This window comes from Talpa occidentalis, unplaced genomic scaffold (genome assembly GCF_014898055.3).
Source record: "Talpa occidentalis isolate TD23 unplaced genomic scaffold, MPIMG_talOcc4v2.1 talOcc4.10, whole genome shotgun sequence".
Lineage (NCBI taxonomy): Eukaryota > Metazoa > Chordata > Mammalia > Eulipotyphla > Talpidae > Talpa > Talpa occidentalis.
The window spans coordinates 83,949,954-83,975,495 of record NW_023600993.1 but is presented as its reverse complement, the minus strand read 5'-3'; the positions used below and the strand labels follow the sequence as shown (position 1 = coordinate 83,975,495).

Sequence of the window (25,542 nt, the reverse complement as noted above, 5' to 3'; positions counted from 1 at the left end):
TAATAAGAATTTTATAGCTTTAGGTCTTGCATTTAGGTTTCTGATCCATTTTGAGTTAATTTTGTAATATGATATAAGGTAGGGGGGGCAACTTCCTTCTTTGTGTGTTCTCCTAAGACCATTTGTTGATAAAAGCTATTCTTTCCCCATTGAATTATCTTTGTATCTTTGTCAAAAATTGGTTGACCACAAATGTAACGGTTAATTTCTAGACTTATCATTCTATTCTTTTAATCTGTATGTTTGTTCAAGTGTTTCTGTGGTTGTTGGAAAAATTATCTCAGTACTAAATAGCAGAAATGGTTAATAGCTATTTCTTATATAATGTTAATACGTTCCTATTAAAGCCATTTCTGTCCTTTTCCTTCCTGGTAAATGGAATAAATGTTATAAAATCTCCTCTCTCCCTCTTCATTATGTTAGAGGTGTGTATGTGTGTGTGTACATGTGTGTGAATGCTCTGACCACTTTAATACATGTAACTTTGTAATTTCAGTAATAGTCACGCTTTGAGCCTCAGAGTAGGTCAGCAGGTCCTGTTTATTCTGAGAGATGTGCGACGTTGGTCAGAGTGTATTAATGTGGTAGTTTGGTGTAGGAGGCTGTCATAGCACTTGCTGATACTGGACTTGCTACCAGGGAAAGCGTGGATGTTAGAAACTGTCATTAGCATTAATTGCCCCTAATGCACCATCATTTTTGACAGTAATTGGCTAAACGGGGAGTCTATCACTCTCAGCAGAAAGACTGCATTTCCTGGCATTAAAACATTTTTTGAGATGTATGTGGCAGGCAGCACAGACAAAGAAAGGACTACTAGCATGATTCACTGTAAAGCAGGCTTAGCTTCATTTAAAGTGGCTAAACAAGTCCCTTTCCTAATATAGAAACTAATCCTGTAGTGTTAGTTTGAAGAAGGAAGGAGCTAGCCAACAGAGATCCTACACTGAACACTTTACAACAGGGCTTTGAAAAAAGTTGTGAAGATTTTTATTTCTCAGTTTGCTTTTGAATAGCATAAAAATGTTTTTCTTTTGAATGTTTCTAGATACCCATTTGTAGTCACATTTTAGGAGCAGAAAGACTTGTTTTAAACTGTTCCCTCTTCAAGAACAGCCCTATAGTGTTTCTGTGCAACAACAAAAAAAACCCTGTTACTTAGTGGGCCTTTAAAAATTAGGACTGAGAAAAAACCAAAAATGGCTTGAGTTCACTGCAATTTTCCCTTTGTCATTCCATGTGTCATGTATTGTCTGGGAATGCTGATGATGTCTCTAGAATAAACATACAGTTGAATCTTGATTAGCAGCATAAATGACCATGGTGTTTCCAAAAATTTATAGCCAGGATTCTAAGATGAAAACCCAAAATATGGGCCTCCCTGGTGGCGCAAGGGGTTAAGCACCACGTTATGAAGCAATCCGTGGCCTCTGCAGCATGAGTTCAATCCCTGGCCAGCCAGGGTACAACCCACATGGCAAAGAAGACCTCTCCTGTCTCGCCTACTGCTCCTCTCAGCAGTGTATTTCAGTCTCCCTGTTATGTTCCCTCTCTGTCTCTGGTGAATCCTCTCACCCGCTCCCCACCACCCCACATCTCTGGCCTATACCCCAGCATAAATAAATAAATCTTTAAAAAAAAAAAAACAAAACCCAAAAGTTCGTGACTTCCTTATCACTGTGATTAGGATATTGAAGAACCCTATTTCAAGTCTTTAAATACCTGTGTATATTCATCTGCTGCAAGAGAGTGATTATTTTAAAGATCACAATGAATGCAATAATGTTTTAGTAAAGAAGAAAGTCTGTGGCACAGAGTGTCATTACTCAGATATCCATATTTTTTAAAAAATAGTAGTTAAAAAAACACTCAAAACCCAAAAAGATATATAATGAAGGAATTAAGTACAAGAGTCTTTTTTCATCCTTTCGATCTAGTCCTTCTCCTTGGAGGAATCTATTATTAACAGTTAACTGTGTACACTAAGAAAAAGAAGTATGCATGTTGTCAACAAATGTATACATATCCTTGGTTATTTACACAAAAGGGAATATTTTATAAATAGTTGTATCCTTTGTATTCAACACAGAGGTTTCTAGGTTTTCTCTCAATGGTCTAACTTGATGGCCTTCTTCCCAGGTCCCCTGCCATAACTTACCCAATTGCCAAGACTCAACAACAGGCAGTGATATGAAATATCATTCTCTTAATAGATGGCTCTGTATTCAAAAGTAGGAGGTAATAAAAAAGTAGGAGGTAATATCTCCATAGACACCTACCTTGTTCTTAATTGCTTTGTGGTAATTCATAGCGTTCATGTACCATTATTTATTTAGTTAGTCTCCTGTTTGTGGACATTTAAGTGGGGCAGTGATTTCAAGACCACATTTACACATTTATTTAAATGAGTGAGCCCTTAAGAAGATGAGTCACAGAAGTGAAGAGGGAATTTTCTAGTTAATGTTAATGAAAATGGCAGAGTAGTTGACTATGAAAAGAGGTTATTTTTATAAGCATGGAGTACTGCTTAACTCCTACCTCTCCCCAAACTGGAGGACTGCCTGAAGCTTCCTGCCATGCATTTCCCACTCCTAAGAAAGGCCTAACTCAAGGTCATAGTTCCCTTTCCTGTGCTTTCACAGCTCTTTGCGCATCCCTTCACTAAAGCAGCAACCTGGTCTTTTGTAATTATGCTTTGTGTGTATGCATCCCGTTAGGGTAAGAGGTTCCTCTGCCCCTATGTACTCCAGATGCTCCAGGTGGTGTAAGAAAAGCAGTCTCAGTGGGTTTCTTGCTTAAACTCAGTTGCCTAATCAAAGTTCTTTGGCTACTTCTTTGAACATTCCATTCTAGTAGTTCTTCAGATGGAAGTGGTATAAGTGTCTCGTTACATTGAACTTGTATAGTAAACTTAACTTAGGTTTCAAGTCCTGTATGAGTTGTGAAGCTGTTTGTTCAGCAGACAACCCAGGGAAGCAAAGTTGAGACACCCAGCTCTCCCCATATCCACTGCCATAATTCACCTAGTTGCCTAGATGTAGTAACAGGCAGTGATGCTAATTATAGTTCTGCCAATTGGTGGCTGTGTATTCAAAACTAGAAGGTAATATTATTCTACAGCCTCAGTTAATCTTTTACATTCTGACTTTTTTTTTTTTTTAAACAAAACAGAACACCCTATTTAACCTGATAATTGAGGCTGTTGTTACAAAATAGTTATTATGGAGGCAGAAGAGAAGGCTGTTAAAGGAATTACTTGATAGCTGTCTTTATTATCCCTCTTTAAATTTTCTTCTTTGCCCTTGAATTGAGGCTGTCACACTTTGAATAGTGTGTTTTAGAAAAATGCCAAAGCTGTCCTTCACTGGTTTGTCCAGTCCTCTATTTCTTTTCCTTGATCCTCATTTAGACTCTAAACCAGTGGATTTGACAAGGATCTCCTTAAACATTACATTCAAGCTTAACAAATATTTGGAAGGCTCACAAACATGTTTGCACATAAAAAGTGCCTTGGGTTTTCATAATTTGTGCATTCAAACATAGATTTTTTTTAACTCAAAAATTTCCCATGAATAGACTTTTAGCATATTTTCTCACTTTAGGAAATTTACAAATTTTTTTTTTTAAGATTTATTTATTTTTATACAAGAGCTGGGGTACACACCAGAGGGACAGGAGGGTGAGAGGATTCACCAGAGACAGAGCAGGGAGCAGAACAGGAGATGATAGAAATACACTGCTGAAGGGAGTGGCAGGTGGGACAGGAGAGGTCTTCGGGCCATGTGGGATTCTCGCCAGCTGGCTGGGATCAAACCGCACTGCAGAAGCTGTGGACAACTTCATAGCATGGCACTCAACCTGCTGCGCCACCGGGGAGGCCCAGGAAATTCACAAATCTTTTTAAGTAAAAATTCCATTGCATTTATTGTCATCTGTTAATAACATAAGAGTAATCAAAGACAAAATATTACACCCCCAACAAAGGACACTTAAAGAAAACAAACTATTGCCTTCTTATCAAGTTTCTGACCTCATTGGTCATTTTTAATTGGAGAAACTTTGGAGCAAAGTAATGTTATCTCCTTTTAGCATGATCCAACCCAATTGTTTTCTAGACATTGTTTTAGCCTGAATCTCTTCTGCATCATTTAATATGAGGTTCACATAGTCATCAAAAGCAATAATACAGCCCCTGTGTCTGAATATTCAGTTTCTTATAAAGCCACATCTGGGTCTAAGATCTGTTTTTGCCAGAATCTGAAGACGAGGTTGATGAGCTGCACACTTCAACTCCAGCTCTTTTTGATCCTGTCCGTGTTATACCATGGTGAAAGCTCACTAAAACCATATTCTACCTGAGAAGCAACTTCAGGTTTATCTTATTCTAATTTAAAAAAATTTCATATTTACTGGCATTGGCTACCTTCATTTTGTAAAAGTTTATAAGGAACATGTAGAATTCAAGCATTGTGAGAATAAAGATGAACTGTGCTGATAATAGACTTCAATAACAAGATTCTTTTTTGCACACACTAGGTGTCTTATTAATGTTTCACCTGTACTCCCTGCTCCATGTTGTCCTTATTTCAGAAAGTGTGAACCTCTCTGTGCACACAATGTTCACATAAGAGGAAAAGAGAGAATCACACGCTAACTCTCAAAGCTTCCACTTGGAAGCTGAACCTTGATTTCTGTTCATTTCATTGGCCAAAGCAAGTCACATGGGGACACCTAACTCCAAAGGGCCAGGGAAATATAATTCTACCCCCTGCTCAACAGGAGAACCAGAAGTACTTCATCCCTAATCTTTCATTCCTCATCTAAAGTAATAGTAATTTACCTGTTTGCAAATTGAGATCGTCCTTATAAAGTCAGTGCCTTTCACATAATAAACCATAAATATTAGCTGTCTTTAGAATTTGAGTATTTGTTGATTTAAATTATTTGAAGGTTATTGCTTAAAGATTTTCCCCTTATTTATTTTAAAGGACATTAGAAAAGAAAAGATTTTTTTTTCTTTCCACTTCTCCCCTCTCCCCTTTTAAATATTTATCATCCAACCAAAGCCAGTGAAGGAAAAAAGAGATAAGATCATGGAGCTATTTCAGCCTCAGAATAGGAGAGATGGAAATAGTGCCTAGCTGGGTCGACCCTTTTACTATAACCATTGAAGACGCTTGTCTTTGGATTTCCGCCCCCGCCCCCCCCCCCCCCCCCCCCCCCCGCCTTTATTTATCATTAGGAGTAGAGAAGTTTGGATATGAATGGTAACTCCTGGAATACTCACCAATTGACTTGAGATTATCTTCTGTATTTCACTCTAGCTCAGAGTCAAGATCTCTACTGAAGTTGGCATCACAAATGTTGATCTCTCTACTGTGGATAAGGATCAGAGTATTGCACCCAAAACCACCCGGTAAGTGGGATGATACCTGGACACACAGGAAACCCCAGCATTAGCTGAGACGAGCACATGTAGGCGCCAAGTCCTTCGGTCATTTCTGTCGGTAGTGATCCAATTTGCACCCCAGGTTAAAGAGGCTATAGTTCTGGCACAGCCCCAGGGATGCTGCTTGACATCCAGGCCGATTTGGCAGTTGTCTTTACCAGTAGTCAGTCCCTGAGTAAGCTATTTGCTTCCAGTCCATAGTGAGATAAGGAGCTTATCTCAGAATGTAAATTTGAGTCAGTCAGCTATGTTACCAACTATGTTAATTCATTCAGATGACAATTTTTAAAAACAAGATTATATCAGTGAAGGAAGCAGTGAATTTAGTTATGTTCTGGATTACTCTTTTCCTTCATAATTTTTTTTTTAGATTTATTTATTTATGCATATAAGAACTGGGGTACAGACCAGAGGTGTGGGGGGTGAGAGGATTAACCAGGGACAGAGTGGGGAACAGAGCAGGCAAATTGACTGAAATACACTGCTAAGGGAGCAGCAGGCAAGACAGGAGAGGTCTGCTGCACCATGTGAGCTAGCTCCTTGCCTAGGGATCGATCTCGTGCTGCAGTGCAGCTGCATTATGGATAGCTTCATAGTGCTGAGACTTAACCCCTTGCGCCACCAGGAAGGCCCACCTGCTTGTCTGTTGACCTTGCTTACGTAGGCTTTTAACATCAATCCTGATATTTTGTCTCCTGTGGTCTGCTAGTCCCACTCTACAGGGACACACATGAGCTCCCCTGGTGCCTGATGCCATTGAGTTGATATCCTTAGGTTCTTGAAGTGAAAGCCTGGAGCATCTGCACATAGCATTTTTCCTAGGCCCTGATCAAAGTTTATTCTGTGCTGTCCTCAGACCTGACTTTATCAGTTTAGTTTGCCCCCAGGCCACAGAGATTGTACATTTCTTTCTGTCCACAGCAGGACTGTGTTAGAGTAGGAGAGGGAAGATAAGACAATGAAGTGACATTTGAATGCTTACTCTGTCCTCAGAGCTCTATGTATCATCTCTGAAAACTTGCTGTATGAACGTCTTTTTCAGGGTGACCTACCCAGCCAAAGCCAAGGGCACATTCATCGCAGACAGCCATCAGAACTTTGCTTTGTTCTTCCAGCTGGTAGATGTGAACACTGGTACTGAACTCACCCCTCACCAGGTCAGAATGAAGTCCAGACCATTCTGTTTATCTGAAACATTAATGTGTATTAGTGTATGTTAACATCCACTAGAGTGTTGTGGTATATAACCTGACTACAGAAGATTTCAGATTCCCACCTTCAGATCTTCCTCTGAACCCTGACAGTTCTTCAGGTCCTCCCATATGGCCCCCTGTGGGACTGCTTGTAATCCTGAACCTGGAACATGCTTTTTTTAAAAGATTAGTTGGTGTTGTGAAGATAGGTTAAAAACAAATTAGCCTAAACAGGAATATGAAAAAATGTTTAGCATCATTTGTAATCAGGGAAATGCAAATCAAAACTACAATGAGATACCATCTTACACCAGTGAGAATGGCACATATTAAAAAAACTAGCTACAGGGCCTCCTTGGTGGCGCAAGGGTTAAGACGCAACCTATGAAGCAATCTGCAGCCACTGCAGCATGAGTTCGATTCCCAGCCCACCAGGGAGAAGCCCACATGGCGGGACAGATCTTTCCTGTCTCGCCCGCTGCTCCCCTCAGCAATGTACTTTGGTCTATCTGCCTGTTCTGTTCCCTGCTCTGTCTCTGGTGAATCATCTCACCCCCCATATTTCTGGCCTGTACCCCAATTCGTGTATAAAAATAAATAAATCTTTAAAAAAAATAACAAGTAAAAAATAAAAGAACTAGCTACAACAAATGTTGGTGAGGATATGGAGAAAAAGGAACTCTCCTGCACTACAGTGGGAGTGCAAAATGGTCCAACCACTATGGAAAGCTGTGTGGAGATTCCTCAACCTGCTAAAGATGGAGCTTCCATATGATCCAGCCATTCCACTCCTAGGTATTTACCCAAAGGACACAGAATCATTAATTCAAAAGGGCACCTGCACCCTTATGTTTATAGCAGCACTATTTATAATAGGTAAGCTATGGAAACAACCCAAATGCCCAAAAATAGATGACTGGATCAAGAAGATGTGGTACATATACACAATGGAATATATTACTTAGCAATCAAAAAAGATAAACTCATGCCATTTGCAGCAACATGGATGGAGCTGGAAGGGATCGTGCTCAGTAAAATAAGCCAGAAAGAAAAAGAAAATTACTGGTTGGTCTCACTCATAGCAGGAATTTAGAAAACCTAAATAAGGGACCGGGAAAAAGACTAATTATAATAAAGTAAAAATCAAAATCAACAAGCAACTATAAACCAGAGACACTATGGGGGCGGGTGTTGGGGGGGGCAAAAGGAGGGGAGGAGGCATTAGGGTCAAAATAAGGGGGGTGGGAATTGTATGGGGAATACAACCAAGATGAAAATGCATACATTGTGCAAAAATGAAAAATAATGTAAAAAATGTATAAAATAATTTAAAAAATCAGAAATTAAAAAAAAAAGCAAATTAGGCCTAGTTGAAGCTTTTTTCTTTCTGACAAAAAAATACATAGAAGTAATTTGGAAAAAAAGGAGAACCTAGGCAGTGGATCCAAAGCATTGTTTTGTTCTGTCCAAAGCAGATTTTCTGTGAGAATCTGAAGAATAGCGCTTTTAACCTTGTACCTGCTTCATATTACGAAAGCAAAAGCCTTCATATTTTTTTCCCTATATAAAATAACAATAGGATTTTTAAAAATAACTTATTTATATATATATTACATTATTGTTCATTTTTGTACAATGTTTGCTTTCTTTTCTCGGGTGTAGTCCCTATAGAATTTCCACCACCATTTTACTCCTGCACCATCACAATAGTCCCTTGTGCTCTTCCTGCTTTTGTTTTTTTTTTTTTTTTTTTTTTTTTTTTTTAAAGATTTATTTATTTATTTATACAAGCACTGGGTACAGTCAGAAGCGCGGGAGGGTGAGAGGATTCACCAGAGGCAGAGCAGGGAACAGAACAGACAGACTGACGAAATACACTGCTGAGGGGAACAGTGGGCGCGGCAGGAGAGGTCTGTCTCGCCATGTGGGACCCTTGCCCTGCGGCCAGGGATCGAACCAGCGCTGCAGAGGCTGCTGGGCAGCTTCGCAGGCCAGCACTCAACCGCTGCACCACCAGGGGAGGCCCCCTGCTTTTGTTTTGATCCCTCTCCCTCCCCCTCCCCTGCAGAATGTTTCTGATTTATAGTTACCTGTTTATTTTTGTTGTTTTTCATTATTTTTTTTCCCTGATCCCTTATTTGGTTCCCCTATATTCCTCTTATAAGTGAAACCATCCGATAATTTTCTTTTTTCTTCTGACTTACTTCACTGAGCATAATCTCTTCTAGTTCCATCCATGTTGGTGCAAATGGCATGAGTTTATCTTTTTTGATTGCTGCATACTATTCCATTGTGTATATGTACCACATCTTGATCCAGTCATCCATTTTTGGGCATTGGGTTGTTTCCAAATCTTACCTATTATAAATAGTGCTGAAATAAACATAGGGGTGCAGGTATCCTTTTGAATTAATGTTTTTGTGTCCTTTGGGTAGATACCTAGGAGTGGAATTGCTGGGTCATATGGTACCTCCATTTTTGGTAGTCTGAAGTACCTCCCAGTTTTCCATAGTGGTTGGACCAGTTTGCATTCTCACCAACAGTGTAGGAGAGTCCCTTTTTCACCACATCCTCGCCAACATTTGTTGTTGCTAGTTTTTTTAATATGTGCCGTTCTCACTGGTGTATGGTGGTATCTCATTGTGATTTTGATTTGAATTGGACTTAGATGATTTCAGGCCATACCCTTTATCCAGAGCACAGCTGTCCTACCTGTCTTCTCAGATACCTTGTCTCTTGCCCCCTTTCCCCCCCCCACCTTTGTCAGTCCCCTTGACTGGGAATACTGCTTTCAGCCCTGCCCTATCCACAGTTGTATTGTGTAAGGGGAAATTCAGATACTTTGTATGCTGAAAGACAGGGAAGAATGTGGGACCCAGTGGCCTGGTTAAGATGCTTTGTAGTGATACTTAGCAAGAGCCAGCAGCTTTGTGTCCATGCTGAGAGGCAGCTTTAGGGCAGGCCACTAAGGTCAGTGGATTTACTTAGAGACCATTTTGCTTTCTGATTCTTGTACAGGCCCCAGAATAGCTGTCCCCAGGTCCAATTCTCTGCTTCTCTCTCCCTTGCACCTGAAAACTCCTTGGCTAACTAATCTTTAAGCACTTCAACCTCTTAGCATTTCCCCTCTCCTTCTCAAAATGACCTTTTCTAACCAAGCAGCAGAGGAAAGAAAGAATACAGAGAGAAGAAATTATGAGACTAAATTGGGATTAGGGTTATTAGCCAGGGACAATTAGTGGAGAAATATAACTTTAATTGAATACTTGTCCCATGCAAGGTTCAGTTTTAGAAACTGTGGCTTAGAGCTCTCCCAGGTGGAGATGGCATTTTGTGAAAGAACCCGACTACCACCTGCGCTTCCTGAGACAAGAGGGATATCAGGCTTCTGGATTCCTAAATCCCATTTTTTGGCCAAGACTAATTGATATGGCCAAGATGCTTCACAACTCTGGACCCCTTCCTTAAATATATACTTTGATGGTGGTTCTTTGTTATCCAGATGAGAGTAACAAAGGAGATTTATGTTTTTTCCTTTGGATCCAGCACTGGCCATTTGATTGTGGCAACTCATTTAATGCTTGTGCCTTATGATCCGTAAAATGGAACCAATGTAGCTACTGTAGAATTCTCTATTTTGAAACACTTGAAAGAAAATCTCAGGCCATTAAGTTTTGCTGCAGAAACCTTGTTTAGTTTATGTCATTGGGAGGATAAGGTGATTAGAGTCGTATCATTGTCTTGATAATAATATCAACTACTGTTTGTTAATTAGCTAATATATACCAGGCCCTGTGCTAAATGCTTTGCATATGTTATTGTGAATCGTCTCACCAATATATTATTGGTAGAAGTTAATCTTTCTATCTTAAAGATGAAAAAATTAACGCCCAAAGAAGTCAACTAACCTGCTTAGCAAATGGGTTAGTGGAACCTAATGCATCTTCAGTGCCTGGGCTCTTTCTGTGACACCAGGCTACTCTGCTTGATTAGAACTCTGCTTGCTCTCAATCCCCAAGCTTCCTCTACTAAATCTTTAGCTGGAGGCACTGGGAAATTGAAAATGGGCCTCTTACAGTTCCACCTCATTTCCCTTCTTTTCACCCTCTGGTGAAGAAGTTAATTGGGCAGCAAAGTGGCCAAAAGGCTGGCAGGAAGAAGAAATTGCAGCAAGAGCAAAGGGCTTAAATCATGCACAAACTGGGCATTCAGCCTCCAAGTAGTTGAGAATTGGCTGGACTCCTAAGTTAAATTTCTTTCTTCATCCCAACAAAAAGTTATCTAAAATCTCTGAGCTGGGAATCAGGGTGGGATGGCCACTCTTTCCACACTCTCAAGTGTGCCTGGAAAATCCCACGTTCTCAGTGTGACAGAAGAGCAGCACTCTGCTGCCTCATTAATCTAATGTTGGGCCAGCAGGAGTTTAGAACCTGCCAGCTGAAAAGATGTATTATTGTTTCGTCAGACATTCGTCCGACTTCATAACCAGAAGACTGGACAGGAAGTGGTGTTTGTTGCTGAGCCGGACAGCAAGAATGTGTATAAATTTGAGCTGGACACGTCTGAGAGAAAGATCGAATTCGACTCTGCGTCTGGCACCTACACTCTTTACTTGATCATCGGGGATGCCACTTTGAAGAATCCAATCCTTTGGAATGTGGTATGTGCCTCAGTACACTCTGACCCAGGCAACAGTGGCTATACCATAGTCAGGCACAAACAGGTCCTTTTTCAGAGGTGTGGGGTGCTTCACTCTAGACCTGCGTGTGTATTCTCCCTTAGTATTAGTAGAGGGATGTGCTGGCCTGGCACATAATAAGTCCTTAGAAGTGACTTAATGAATGAATGAAGTATAGATTTGCCCTAGTGGCCTCTAGTAGTCTGAATTTCTGTAAGAAATATAGTAGATGGGGATTTTCATCTTATAGCAAGGAACATGAGGGATACACAGATGTAAGAAATAACGGCCCTGACATTTGAGAAATGTTGTAGCTTTGCAGGAGGGATAAGATTTTGGATTCTTTTTTTTTTTTTTTTAAGATTTATTTTATTTATACAACAGCTGGGGTGCAGGCCAGAGGCAGGAGGGTGAGAGGATTCACCAGAGACAGAGCGGGGAGCAGAACAGGCAGATGGACTGAAAGCACTGCTGAGGGGAACAGCAGGCGAGGCAGGAGAGGTCTGCCGCGTCATGTGGGAATCTCCCTGGCTGGCCGGGAATTGAACCTGTGCTGCAGAGGCTGCGGACAGCCTCACAGCGCTGCGCTCAACCTGCTGTGCCACTATGGAGGTCCAGATTTTGGATTCTAATAACAATTCAGAATGGTATGGGTCAGTGAATTGTAAGATGTGCAAAATGCTAGGAAACCGATAAATCCAACATTTACATAGCATGTTATAGTTTACATGGTGCTTTTCACCTATATATCTTGTTTTGATTGGTATGATGAGAGAAAACTTCATTGATGGACTTGGCATTTGAGCCTTGGAGTTGAAGAGTTACAGAGATTTATAAAAATAGTCTCTGGGCACTGTGGGCTGTTGGTTGGGGACTGACTCATATGAAAGCCCAAGGTTTCAGCGAGACGCAAGTGGGTCCATTGTGCAGGGCCACCTGAATCTGGTCAAGAGCAGCCGGTGATGAGGCTGTGAAGGTAGCAGAAGCTAAATTGCGGGCTTTGAATTGTGGTTGGTTTCCTCTGCAGGACAGAGGGCCAGCTGCGATTTCTTCTGCTGTGTTCAGAGCTCCTCTATCCTCCTGGGCTGCTGCTTGTATGAGTGTACAGTTTCGTTTCTTCTTTCTTTTTCTTTTTTTTTAATGTGACTAAATCACACTTCCCAGAGATACCAAGCAGTTTCTGATTGCAGCCATAACAGCCCAAGTGCCAGCTGGGATCTTTGTATTAAGCAGCTCTGTGGGACTCATCGGACCTGCAGAAAATTGGAACTCTTGCTCTAAAAAGCATTTTCAACAAATACTTTATTCTTGAATTTTTTACTGCCTCAATTTTTCAACTAATGGATTAGAAGTAATTGGACTGCTTGGTGCTCTGTTCAGTTATGGTCCTGAATGTGAGTCAGGGAATACTGTCCTGCTGATGTGTTGCACCCCTTTCTCTGCCCTGTGCCTTTGAAGACTGTCCTTATTTTTTAGGCTGATGTGGTCATCAAATTCCCTGAAGAAGATGCTCCATCCACTGTCCTGTCCAAGAATCTTTTCACCCCCAAGCAGGAGATTCAGGTATATCCCAAGAGTCTGTACTAACCATGAAACTGAAATGGGCACAGTGAGCAGGGGCAGCAAACCCCAGGACCATGGCTCTGGTTCCTGTTTTAACCTGTTTATATGTTTTATAGATTGGTCCTCACTACTCTGCCAATTTGGCAGCATAAACATCAGTCTCATTCAAGTGCTGAAAAAACTGGCCCAGAGAGCCCAGTAACTAGCTCCCAGAAAGCAGATAGAGACAGAATTAGAACCCTAGTCTGTTTTGCCTAAACATCTAGGAGGCTCAGCCCCTCAAATCACTGCTGGACAGCGAATGCCACATGGGTTTGCCTTTCATCTCTGCTCCTGCAGCAGTCAGGGCTGATGGGTCGTACAGGTGGAAGACTCAACCAGGAAATCAGGGCTTTCTCTCCCTAGGCAAGCCCTTTATCTCTTCAGGGACTCTCCTTTCTTGCACACAAATATTAGAACCCCTGCCCAGCCCAGCCCAGCCAGATTTTTGTTAGGATCATAATATATAACAGAAAAGGAAAGAAAAACTTCGAAGAGTTTCTGAACATTTTATAAAATAGACACAACAATTGTTAAATTATTTGGGTACTGTTTAAGGAAATAGAGGTGGCGCCTCCCTGCCATACTGTAGTAATGTGGAAACCTACATATGAATTAATGTTGAAGTGTTTCAGAGAGACCACTTAATCTCATTTCACTATTAAAAAAGGACAAGTGCCCAAGAGTAATAGGATTCTTTTTAAAAATCTTCCTAGTGTTAATAATAGCATTATTTAAGAATTGGAGATACAGTTAAATAGCTGAAGGTATAACTATAATGATGAAGGGTGCTGGTCAATTTGTAGGGTGGAGTAGATGGCAGCAGCTGCCACAGATTGTATTAAAAACCCTTAGTGGCAGTGGTAGCAAAGAGGAGCTGAAAATTGGGGGCAGAAATCTCACATGGGGCTGAACTACCTCATCGTGGACCTTGGGAAGGCTGGACATTGGCCAGCAAGCAAGAGCCGCAAGTTTACACATTTGAAGAAAGTCTTAAAAAAATTTAAATTTGTGTGGGTGTGTTACAACTTACAAAGCAGAGTTGAATGTCCTGTTTCAGTTGGTCCTTACAACATCCTTACAAGCCTAGCAAGATGGTCACTACCCTCCCATCCCCGATTTTCTAGCTAGAAACTGAGGCAGAGTGGTGAAGCAACTTATGCCTGATTGCACTGCTCATATAAATCAGTTTGGACTCAAATAGAAATCTCTGGGGTCAATTACAGTTGGAACCACCCATAATGAAGTTATGTTAAATTTTAAAGAGTGAGGTTGCTTACTCAGCTATCTTAATGTTAGTTAGCTTAATCAGCTAACTTAAATGGGGCAACAACATATGACATTGTCATCCTAGCAACCCAGAAGCATTCTGAAATCCAGAAGCCATCATTGAGACGAGGCAGAATGCTGAGTGGCAAGTCCTTGTTTGGTGGTTTCAGCTTCTGGGAGGCATTTCTTCTTGGTTCTCATTGGTGTTTTGGTCCCTGGTATACATGGCAGGCCCTGCTGGGGAGGGCACTTTCTTAAATATTCTTTGTGTGTCTTCTTTTGGCAGCACCTGTTCCGAGAGCCTGAGAAGAGGCCCCCCACAGTGGTGTCCAATACTTTCACCGCCCTCATCCTCTCGCCCTTGCTTCTGCTCTTTGCTCTGGTGAGTAGCTGTAATTAGCATGGGCAGTGTGTGTCTGGCACCAGACTCAGCAGATGTTGCTGTGCCAAAGGAGGCTTTGTGCTCTGACCCTAGCACAGCTCCGAAGGGGTCTAGCAGCTGTGACCGGAACCGATGGTCAAAAAATTTTAGAATAACTAAAATTCCCCACTATGGGGGAGCAGCCCGATAAACTGATCCATTAATTAGGGGCATGAGAAAGTACCTAATAGCCATTAAAAATGATAAAAGTGTATAGACTATGGTGTTCCCTAAGAGTGTAGAGATGAGGTCACGTGTGAAAGAAGTCAGGCCCAATGCCGATAGCTGTATAAAAATAAGAGTATAGAGGCTGTGTGTTTCAGCACAATTTGAAGTATCCAACTAGAAACAACCTAAAGTCCTCATATAAGCAAGTGTTCAATAAATTATGGCACATCATTGCAGTGAATTAATATGTGGCTTATTAAAAAAAATGGGTAGATTTAAATGCTGATGTGACAAGATTGCCAACACATCTGCTTGAGTTAAGAAGACAAGGGGTAGGCTAAGATGTTTAGAATGAGGAACTTTAAAAAGCCATTGTCTACTAGTGTTGGTCACCTCTAAGGAGAGGTTCTTTTGTGTGCTAAAGAGGAAGGAAATTTTTACCTTTTATACTTTAGTGTACTGTTTATATTTTTTTGTCTTTTAAAGTAATAACCACGGATCAGTTGTTACAAGTTAGGAGGATTTTTGAGGACTATATGGAATAGTCATTAGATCTTACTTTGGAAAAGTTGCCTGTGTTCCTTGATTTAAAAAAAAAAAAATGATTAGTCGATCTGAATCTGGATGGCATATCTCAAGATTTCAGAATCCAGGGATGAGCACCTGTCCTCACATTTGAGTGATGAGAATTTCAAAAGGCCCAGTACTTGCAGCAAGAGCATGCATTCTGACTGCTGCTCATGGGTTCATCTTGGCAATACTTAGAGAAATCAGTTGGGATGCCAGCTCTGCCATCATAAATATAGTTCCTGCCCTTTCAGCTTCTTGGTCTCACCTGTTTTAAAATAGAAGAGTTTGCTGTCATTAAAAATGATGTTCGGGTTTGAGTTACCCAAGCACATTTGAGAGCAGTTGTTGAGAGGCCTTTCTAAAGAAAAAAAGGAACAGTCTCTCTTGAGGACGTAGGGTGGTTGTCACTTGGAAAAATTCCCTGCCCTTCAAGTACTCTGAACTTTTAAACCCTTAGGGCTATTTATTGGATTAGCATTGACATGGCATGTGTTGTCTTCCTTTTAAGTTCTAATGGCTTTTTAATTTATTTCTCTCCATCGTTCAGTGGATCCGGATTGGTGCCAATGTCTCCAACTTCACTTTTGCTCCTAGCACAATTATCTTTCACCTGGGACATGCTGGTAAGCGCCCCAGGCTGCTAATTCCATTTAACCTCTGCTGACATTTAGCCTGCCCACGCAAAAGCCCTGTTAAGTAGACCCGCAACCTATTAACTATAATGACTTAATAGCATAACATTTCCCTCTTCCTCCTGGCCTTTTAGGGCAGTTAATATGATGATAAACCTGTTTGGACCATCAGTTTAGAACAGCTGTCATTATATTGGGTTTCATTGTACTCAGCTACTGTCGGCAGGCCATTTACCCTCATTTAATAGCCCTGTTCATTTCCAGAGATTACTCACTTAATCCTTTCTTTACATTGAGCCATCTTCCTGGATGAAGAGCATTAATGCAGTTTCCAAAGGTTATCTTTCCCCACCATATCGATCTTCACATTTGCTGGCGGCTGTGTCTGGACAATAATAGAAAACAGTCCCTTCCCTGGTCAGACACACTGTCCTGCATTGTTCTCTTGAGAACGTAGGGCCTGAACATAACAAGACAGTAAATTCACAAATCACTTAAGCATTTCAGAGACTTTCGACACTTCGGATCAGTGATGCCTTGCATTTCACTGTGACTTCAGTATTTTTTTTTAATTTCTTTGACTCAGGATTCCCCTCTGTGTGTCCATTATGTGTGGATTTTGTAGGGGTCCGTAGATGAATCTCTTGAAATTCTAAGCAAATGTGTTATCTGTATTTTTTCTGGGGAAAGAGAGAGTCCTTAACTTTGATCAGCTTCACACAGTGGTCTGTGACCTCAAAAATGGTTAAGAACCCCTGCTGGAGTTCATCCGTCATCCTTCTGGACAGAATTGACAGGATGACCTTTCTTTCCAGTCCAGTTACTGGATTTGAGTGATAGCCCTGCCGGGTCAGCTGAGAACAAAACCTGAATATAAATTTGTTTAGCGTCATGACTTTTCTTGCCAGAGTGCTTTTTGTTCACATTCCTTCATTCGATTCTCATCACAACCCTGATGAGGGTGACTGGGGCAGGAATTATGATCCCTATTTGACAGGTGAGAAAATTTAGGTTCAAAGAAATTAAGTGATTGGGAAGGGCAGCTCCTGGACAGAACCCAGGGCTCTTGATGTGCAGTTCTGAGCCCCTTGTACTCAACCTACCACCTTGTTTCCTTCCTAGTTACAGTGGCAAATTATCCTTAAAAAATTTTTTTTAATAGAAAAGATTATTCATTTATATTCTGCATGCTTTCATTCAGAATTTGAAAAAAATAAGTGAATCCCAACAATAACATGACAGCAACATTAAAACAACTGACATTGGGCCACCCCTGTGGCGCAGTGGCTTGAGCGCAGCGCTGTGAAGCTGTCCGCAGCCTCTGCAGCGCCTGTTCGATTCCCAGCCGGCCTGGGAGAAACCCACATGGTGTGGTAGACCTCTCCTGTCATGCCCACTGCTCCCCTCAGCAGTGTATTTCAGTCCTTCTGCCTGTTCTGCTCCTGGCTCTGTCTCTGGTGAATCCTCTCACCCTCCCACACCTCTGGCCTGTATTCCAGCTCTTGTATAAAAATAAATAAATTTAAAAAAAAAAAACTTTAAAAAAAAAAAAACCGACATTGAAGAAAATAAATGTGAACTGGAACATGGAGTGAGTTAGTAAAAGTTGCCAAGGTCTGGTTTTCACCACTGGATTTCTTGGTAGCCAAAGCTAGGAGGCATATATATATTGAGTTAATCTATTTTCTGGCATCACATAATAGGAATCAAACAAGCTAATCTAGAAACTAGATCTTTTCATTATCCAGCACTCACTGCTCCTAATTCCTCTGCCCCAGGGAGTTGTCTTGGTTTCATTTAATTAGCTGTCCCGACACTTGTTCTTGTAGCTATGTTGGGGCTCATGTATGTCTACTGGACTCAGCTCAACATGTTCCAGACCTTGAAGTACCTGGCCATCTTGGGCAGTGTGACGTTTCTGGCTGGTAATCGGATGCTGGCCCATCAGGCAGTTAAGAGGTAAGGCTGGGGGTGGGTCAGGATCCCCGAGTGGGATTGGAAATAGTTTTCTCAGCTGTTTGCCCAGCTCTTTGAACAAGAGTATATGACAAAATGATTCATATCCTTGGGGGACAAGTGTGATACAGAAGCCTTTTAAGTCAGAAAAGGGCCTTGTGATCAGCTTTAAATATATTCAAACTACCACGGCTTTTACCCCTTCACATTAGAGTGAGAGTAGAGATCATTGTTTTGTGAAGATTAAAATGGATTATAACATGACAGAAGATTATTGTTAATATGCTGGCCATATGAAAATTTTCTCTGGTTCTGCTTTCTTCTCATGCTCAGAGCATTACTCCTCTGTAACCTGTATCAGACTCCCGGACCTTTTCCTCCTGCGCTTGAGGTCCATGCAGGTCTCAGAAGATTGCAGGTTTTGCAGCAGCCCCGGCAGAGCACCATTCCGTAGCCCATACCTCATGCCCAGATGAAACCAGAACAATCTTAAGTTCACACAAATGGTCAGATCTCCATGCGATGGCAGCTTGCTGGCAGCTTGACTTTCCAACCTGGGTTACAGACAAATTTAAATGTCACATAGGTGTTTCTCATTGATTTGACTTTATTAGAACTTGGGTGATTTCAGCTGCGTAAAGGTCACTAAGAAAAGGTCAGAATTGCTTTTACCTTTGGAAGTTAACATTTTCAGACGTGCCCTGCTTTTTCCTCTCCAGGATTTTAGCTGGAGGAATCTAACTTAATAGTCTGCACTCCCATGTGGCTTGCCAAGTTGGTCAGATCAGAGAGGGACTTTCTCAGATCATTAGTGGGTGGGAGAGCAAGAGGCCTCTTTCCTGCCCGGGCATCCATTGTGAGCTTTCTGAGGGCCTCACCATGGAGACCCGGCTGCTTGTTGACTTCTCGGTAGTAACCCAGGTTCTACCAGAGCTTCCCTTAGCACCACAATGGCAGCTGCCTCATTGTCCAGCCCTCTAGCTGCCTTTAACTTGGTAGCTGTGCTGTGCATCTGAGAAAGACCTGGGGACTCAGCTGTTTTTTCTAAGCAGAGCCCTGTTTCTCTCATAGCAGCCAGTGGGCCTCACGAAGCCAAAAGGCAATACTCTGCTGAGTTCTTTTTTTCCAGGAAGTTGTTCACACAAGACAAAATCAAGGGGGAGGTAGGGGTGGAAACTACTTGATTTCGGTCCTGCTTAGCAGAAGTTCCTAATTTGGAATCCTCAAATTATGGACATTTTCTGGGGAGAGCAACCATGGTTCTCACCCCTCCTTCCCCAATCCCACACTGAAGGCTAAAGCATATTCTTCTGTGGCCACTTCTGTGAGTCCTAGAATGAACTCTGCCACTGGGAAAATCACTGGCCCTAATGGAAGCTCTGGTTGGGTGTTTGTCATTTCTTTCCTCAGCTTTTTTCCCTTCTCACTGTCCTTTCTTGATTCTCAAATCCTCTTTCCTTTGGCAGGATCGCTGCAGAGCAGAGCAGTAGATTGGCAAAATATAGGACACTACGGTAAAGATGAAGGGTGGACTCATCCCAGAAGCAGGGCCCCTTTCCCGTCTTGCCCACCTCATGCATGTTAGCTGTTCTATCTAGTTTCCAGCTTGCTCATCCCTCCCTATCACTCCCACGCTAAAGCCTAGTTCTCAAGCTGTTTTCCAACTTGTTAGACCAGGCTGTGCCTGAACTGGGGCATAAGCAAAAGCTCCCCATGTGAGCCCACCTGATGGGGTAACCGGCAGAGCAGCTTTCCCTGGATTTGGTGACTAAGACTCCTTGCTACCTCATGTCCCACGGCGTACTTTATTTACAAACAACAGCCTCCTCTGTGTTCACAGGAAGAGCAGAGTTAAGGATAAGACAGATCCAGACATGAACGTCTTAAAAGCTCCATTCAGAACATCTAAGTTCAGTAAATGATGGTCCCATGGCAAATCCTGGCACACCCTGTCACTGTTTCTAGGCTTTTGCAATATCTGTCTCTGGTTACACCAAACAGTGTGGCTTGGTAAGACTAAATTATGAAGGAATTGATGGCCACAGGTCAAAGCCAGCATCAGAACTTGGGTTCCTAGAGCTCGGTATGGCTCAGAGCTGTACCCTGAGAGACTAAAATGTCAAGTGATTAATCATGGTATTAGCCTAGATGGAGGCAAGAGGCGGGGAGGAGAGAGGAGAGTGTCTGTTTTTTCATTGATGAGCTCCTCTGACCAGGGATCAGCAAACATTTTCTGGGAAGTAGCCATATGTCCTCTGTCACAACTACTGCACTCTGCCACCACAATGTGAAAGCACCCATTGACTACATAAACAAACGAGTGTGGCTGTGTTCCAGTCAAACCTTGTTTACAGAAATAGGTTGTGGGCTGTAGTCTGCAGACCCCTATACCAGTTCAACAAAGAGGAGGGAGCTATTTGAATTTCATGTTGCGGTCCCCCTTGTCCTGTGCCTTGGAAATGGCTTTCTCTGCCAAAGCAGTGAAACATCTAATTTTTAATCCTCTGAAAATAGGAGAAGTCAACAAAAGCTCGCATGTGTGAGCATAAGCTGGAATAGCTCATCCTCACGAAAAGAAACCAACACTTTGGTTTTATTTTTTTCAGGTTTCATTTATATACAGTACAATTCACCTTTTTAGTTTACATTTCTGTGACCCTTGACAAGCTTATAGTTGTATAAACAAAACAGGCCATCTCTGTCTCCTGTGGAAGTCCTTTGTGTCCTTTGTAGTCAGCCTCTCCCCCGCCCCCCACCCCCCGGCCATACCCATTGGGTTTTGTCCTAAAGTATAGTTTTTCTTTACGAGGTATGCTTTCAGAACTAATCCTTTCTGCTAAATGTTGAGCTCTTTAATTCTTTCAGGTAACTCTGGATTGATTTTTTTTTCTTGATTTTTAGATATTCTACCTCCACTCTACTACCCCTAAGTAGTATTACTTGAGAGAGAGGAAAGTTACTTGATCGTTTGGAAGTTTGGAACTTCGAAACTTCCTGAGGACAGACATTAATTTGAGCAGGAATAAAAGAGGGCATAGTGGCCTGGCCAAGATAGAGGCTCGTGGCTGACTAACCCTTTCACCTTTCTCTGGATGCAACTGCCTGCTGAGGCTGACCGTGTGTTAGCACAGCACCTGCCTCTGCCTGCCAGAGCCACCCAGACACTTGCTGCTATCACCCTGCTGGTTGCAGTGCCTGGCTAGATGGTCATTTTTGTTCTTGTGCTTGCTTATCATTTCTTGGAATCTAGGGAAAGGCAGCCATGGGGAAAGAAAGAATAAAGAGATTGAGACGTTTTTATCCCCTCTTTAGATTTTCCTGTATGCTGAGTCCCATTTTGGGGAATTAATTTAGGTTTAGACACTGAGTCTTGCCACTTGGCCCTGTGTGACTGCATGGCTGGGGTTCTTGAATGGTCAGAATGTTGTCTTCCAGCCACATGACAGTCATGTATTGGTGGGTAGGCCTGAAACCTGGAGAACTGAAGATGAACGATCTTTTAAACCCTGCTCTCTGTTCATCTGGTTGAAATTTATGGTCTTTATGGCCTTGCACTGTGAGAGGTGTGCCTGGAATTACCTCATCTCCTTATATTTTTCACATACCACTTCCTTGTTTAGCCTCAGGTTTGTTTCATTTAGTTGAAGTTGTCATAAGCTTTAGTTTGAACTAGATGTCTCATGTTCTTTTGTGAAATGGAGTGGGACATAAATCAGTAGAATTAATAGATAAATGATTATTCCCTTATGAATGGGACCTTGTAGTGGGTCTCTTTTGTCATCAGTTAGGAACTTTAACATTAAATTAAAACCTTTATTAACTTTGTATTTGCTTCCATTTTCTTTCAGAACAGCACATTAATTCCTGAAGAAGAAAGGAAATTCTGAATTCTGAAATGAGCATCAAGAAAAGGAGTCAAGAACAATTCACAGTTTAAAAAGAGGGATGAAAAAAAAACTTATTTAAAGAGAAAAAAGTCAGAATTGTGGTTATACTTTGACTTGTTGTTTTTCTATTTCCCCAACATGGAGCAGATAATTGGAGCTCAGATAGTCTTTTTTTGGCATGGTGCCCTAGAGAGATGCTGTGAATATTCCCAGCTTAGCCAGATATTGAATTTAAAAAGTTGAAATGTGTAATTCATGTTTTGGAATAAAGAGAATAACAGAAACAAAGGACTGATTGAGAGTTTACTCTAGTACTTTTGGGCTTGTAGCACCTGTGAGGTGAGGACTTTGCTAAAATACCATTAACACATTGGCCAGGGTGTTTCTCCAGGCCTTTTTCCAGTGATTCTTCTAACCTTGCTTAACAGTACTGAGTTTTTCCCGGGAAAGGCAGCAACCTCCCTTCTTCTCCAGCAGTGGGCACCGACTCTCTGCATGGGAGCCCTGTTGCTATCTGAAGGCCCCGTTCTGCTTTTGCCTTGACAGATTTGAGCTTGACATGCAGTGGGAAAGGCGAGGGATTGTCTGAAAGGAAGGCTGACAACTTGAGTTATCTTAGGCTCTAACAGGGCACACACACATCTCAAGAATGCTCCTTTTGAAACTGCGCCCAGCATCACCATTACATGAAATTTTATAATGGAGAGAAGTAATATTGAATAGTGCAATTAAGCACATAGATGTAAGTGTCCCACAAAACTGCGGTTCCCATTTATTAGGATGAGAGACTTTGGGCAAGTGATTTAACTTTTTTTTTTTTCTTTCCTACAAGAGAGATAACAGCAGCTACCTCTTATGACTAAAGGAGTTTAATGCATCTAAAATACTTTGCTCAGTGTTGGCATACTTAAGTACTGTGTGATTCATTGCTTCTAATTCTATTGAAACATGATCATTTAGATAAATATGAAGCACAGATAATCTAACAGTAGTTATTGAACTTGAGGGTAGCAGTTACTTTAATCAAATTGCTTTCCAATTTAGCAGGACTTTGGAATTTTAACTGGGGAAAGAAGAAATAAGATTATACAATTCTGGGATTTGGGGCTAGTTCTGAATGGAATTTCTGCAGGTGAATGGGGTGATGTGGATGGGAAGGAGACTTCACCTTTCTCAGAGGCTGCCAGCTGGTGGCCCACAGATATGTTTCACTTGATCCATATTATTTTTTTTCCTAAAGACTTATTTATTTATGCATACAAGAACCGGGGTACAGACCAGAGGTGGGGAGGGGGGGTGAGAGGATTCACCAGCGACAGAACAGGGAACAGAACCAGCAGACCAACCGAAATACACTGCTGAGGGGAGCAGCGGGCGAGTCAGGAGAGGTCTGCTGCACCATAATGTGTCACCTCCCTGGCCAGGGATTGAACTCGTGCTGCACTGGCTGTGGACAGCCTCATAGGTTGCGTCTCAACCCCTTGCGCCACCAGGGAGGTCCCATATTTTTTTTAAAATTTAATTAGGGGGGCCTCCCCTGGTGGCGCAGCGGTTGAGCGTTGGGCTGCGAAGCTGCCTGCAGCCTCAGCCTCTGCAGCGCCGGTTCTATCCCCGGCCGCCGGCAAGGGTCCCACATGGCGCGCAGACCTCTCCTGCCGCTCCCACTGCTCCCCTTAGCAATGTATTTCATCGGTCTGCCTGTTCTGTTCCCCGCTCTGGCTCTGGTGAATTCTCTCACCCTCCTGCACTTCTGACTGTACCCAGTGCTTGTATAAATAAATGAATAAATCTTTTTAAAAAAAAATTGAATTAGGGGCCTCCCTGGTGGCACAAGGGGTTAAGCACCACGCTATGAAGCAATCCACAGCCTCTGCAGCACGAGTTCAATCCCTGGCCAGCCAGGGAGCAACCCACATGGCGCAGCAGACCTTTCCTGATCACACACTGCCTCCTTCAGCAGTGTATTTTAGTCATTCTGCCTGTTCTGTTCTCCACTCTTTCTCTGGTGAATCCTCTCACCCCCCGCATCTCTGGCCTGTACCCTAGTTCCTGTATGCATAAATAAATAAATCTTTAAAAAATTTTTGAATTAGTTGCCAGCATTTATAAATTGAGACATCTCATAAAAATCTAGGTTTGGGGGTTTGGATTCTCCTGACAGGAAATCAACTGGCAGTATGGCGGCCTTATTCCTCCTCAGTGACTCGGTTGGAGCTGATAGCAGCAGCACCCTTTGCCCATTGGATGAGTCCTGGACTCTGGTTTGTCATAGCCCCACCCCTCACAGGTGTTGGTTCCACTTCCCATGGCTCATGGGCCTTTCTACATGCCAGCTCCACTCGGTTGACACTTGCCTGACTCCTGTAGACATAGGACTTTTGCAGCCTTGCTTTTAATTAGCTTTTCTCACCCTGTAGAGAAGAGATGATGATACTGGTTTCCTATAGCTCTTGGGTGACTCCTAGTGTCCCTACTTAGGTCTGCTGAAACCTCAGCAGCTCAGAGTGTGGGGATGAGGGGGGTAGCCAGCAATGTATGGGATGAGAGCAGAGACGGCCACCGTGCTGGGACTTGCCCACCTATAATCAGATCTTTCTAGAAAACAGGCTGGATGAGGCTTGATGGACAGTGATGTAGAGAAGGAACCATGGGGCCTGAGAGCAGAAGTATAATGACTGGAGAAAAGGAGGTCAGGAAACAGCTTCCTTGAGAAAGAGCTGTCAAGGCTAAGAGGTGCCAAAGCTGACCAGAGGAAGCAGAATAAAGCACAGCAGACATTTGCTCTGCACCAGGCTCTGTTGTGTCTGAAGCTGTGGCAATAAGCAAGAAGATACAGTTTCTGTCCTTGATCCACTAATAAGCTAGAGGGAATGGGGGAATGGGAGCAGTGATTTTAAATGTAAGAAAGACTTCAAAGGAAGCAATTTTAACTAGAGGGTTGGGAAGGCTAAACTGACACCTGAAGAAAAAGAAGCCTTTGCAGAACTGGGGAAGAGCACTCTAGGCAGAAAATACGCAAGGGCTCTGAAGCAAGAGCTTGGCATATTTCAACTGAAAGTGGGCCAGTGTAACTAGGGTGTAGTTAGCAAGGAAAATATTCTTGGAAGCCAGAACAAATACGGCTTTTAAGGGCTTTGGTAAAGGGACGGATTTTATTTTAGGACCAATGGCAAATTTCAGGGAACTTGAGTTTTGTGTTGGGATATAGCAGAGCCAGAAACTTATCTCACATGTTCTTTCTGGCCTTACCCACTGGCTGCAGCCTTTTGAAAGACTTAGCTCTGGAACAAACCTCCAGGGGAGAATCTGCTAGCTGGTAGCCTAGCAGGTCTGGAAAGGCTCAAGTTGACAGCAGGCCTAATGCCTCATTTATAAAATCCACAAGATTTTTGCTCAAATTATTCATCACTGACAAAGATTCTTTGCTTGATCAAACTTTAGTCAAGCTGCTCCTAGGCCCATCTGTGTACTTCCTTATAAAATACAAATTTTATTTGTTTTGTTTTTTTTTTAATAGAGGCATGTTTTATTTGTTTGTTTGTTTGTTTGTACATGCACTGGGTACAGTCAGAAGCGCGGGAGGGTGAGAGAATTCACCAGAGCCAGAGCGGGGAGCAGAGCAGGCAGAAGGACCGAAGTACACTGCTGAGGGGAGCAGCGGGCGGCAGGAGAGGTCTGCGCGCCATGTGGGACCCTCCTCCAGTGGCCGGGGAGCAG

The 25,542-nt window shown here is 42.3% G+C and overlaps 1 protein-coding gene across 2 annotated transcripts in view; it reads left to right on the top strand.

The window, feature by feature from the left end:
• RPN2 (ribophorin II) overlaps positions 1-22,105 on the top strand; it is a 52,248-nt gene extending 30,143 nt beyond the window's left edge. The window contains exons 10-18 of one of the 2 annotated variants that reach the window (XM_054696677.1): positions 5,325-5,416; positions 6,492-6,606; positions 11,108-11,302; positions 12,797-12,883; positions 14,478-14,573; positions 15,898-15,973; positions 17,812-17,941; positions 19,405-19,452; positions 21,787-22,105. In XM_054696677.1, coding sequence (XP_054552652.1) covers positions 5,325-5,416; positions 6,492-6,606; positions 11,108-11,302; positions 12,797-12,883; positions 14,478-14,573; positions 15,898-15,973; positions 17,812-17,941; positions 19,405-19,452; positions 21,787-21,799 — 852 coding nt within the window. In that variant the 3' untranslated portion in view covers positions 21,800-22,105. The remainder of the gene's footprint in view (positions 1-5,324; positions 5,417-6,491; positions 6,607-11,107; positions 11,303-12,796; positions 12,884-14,477; positions 14,574-15,897; positions 15,974-17,811; positions 17,942-19,404; positions 19,453-21,786) is intronic. The other variant, XM_037495491.2, reaches the window with a different exon arrangement.
• Positions 22,106-25,542: the final 3,437 nt, after the last annotated feature.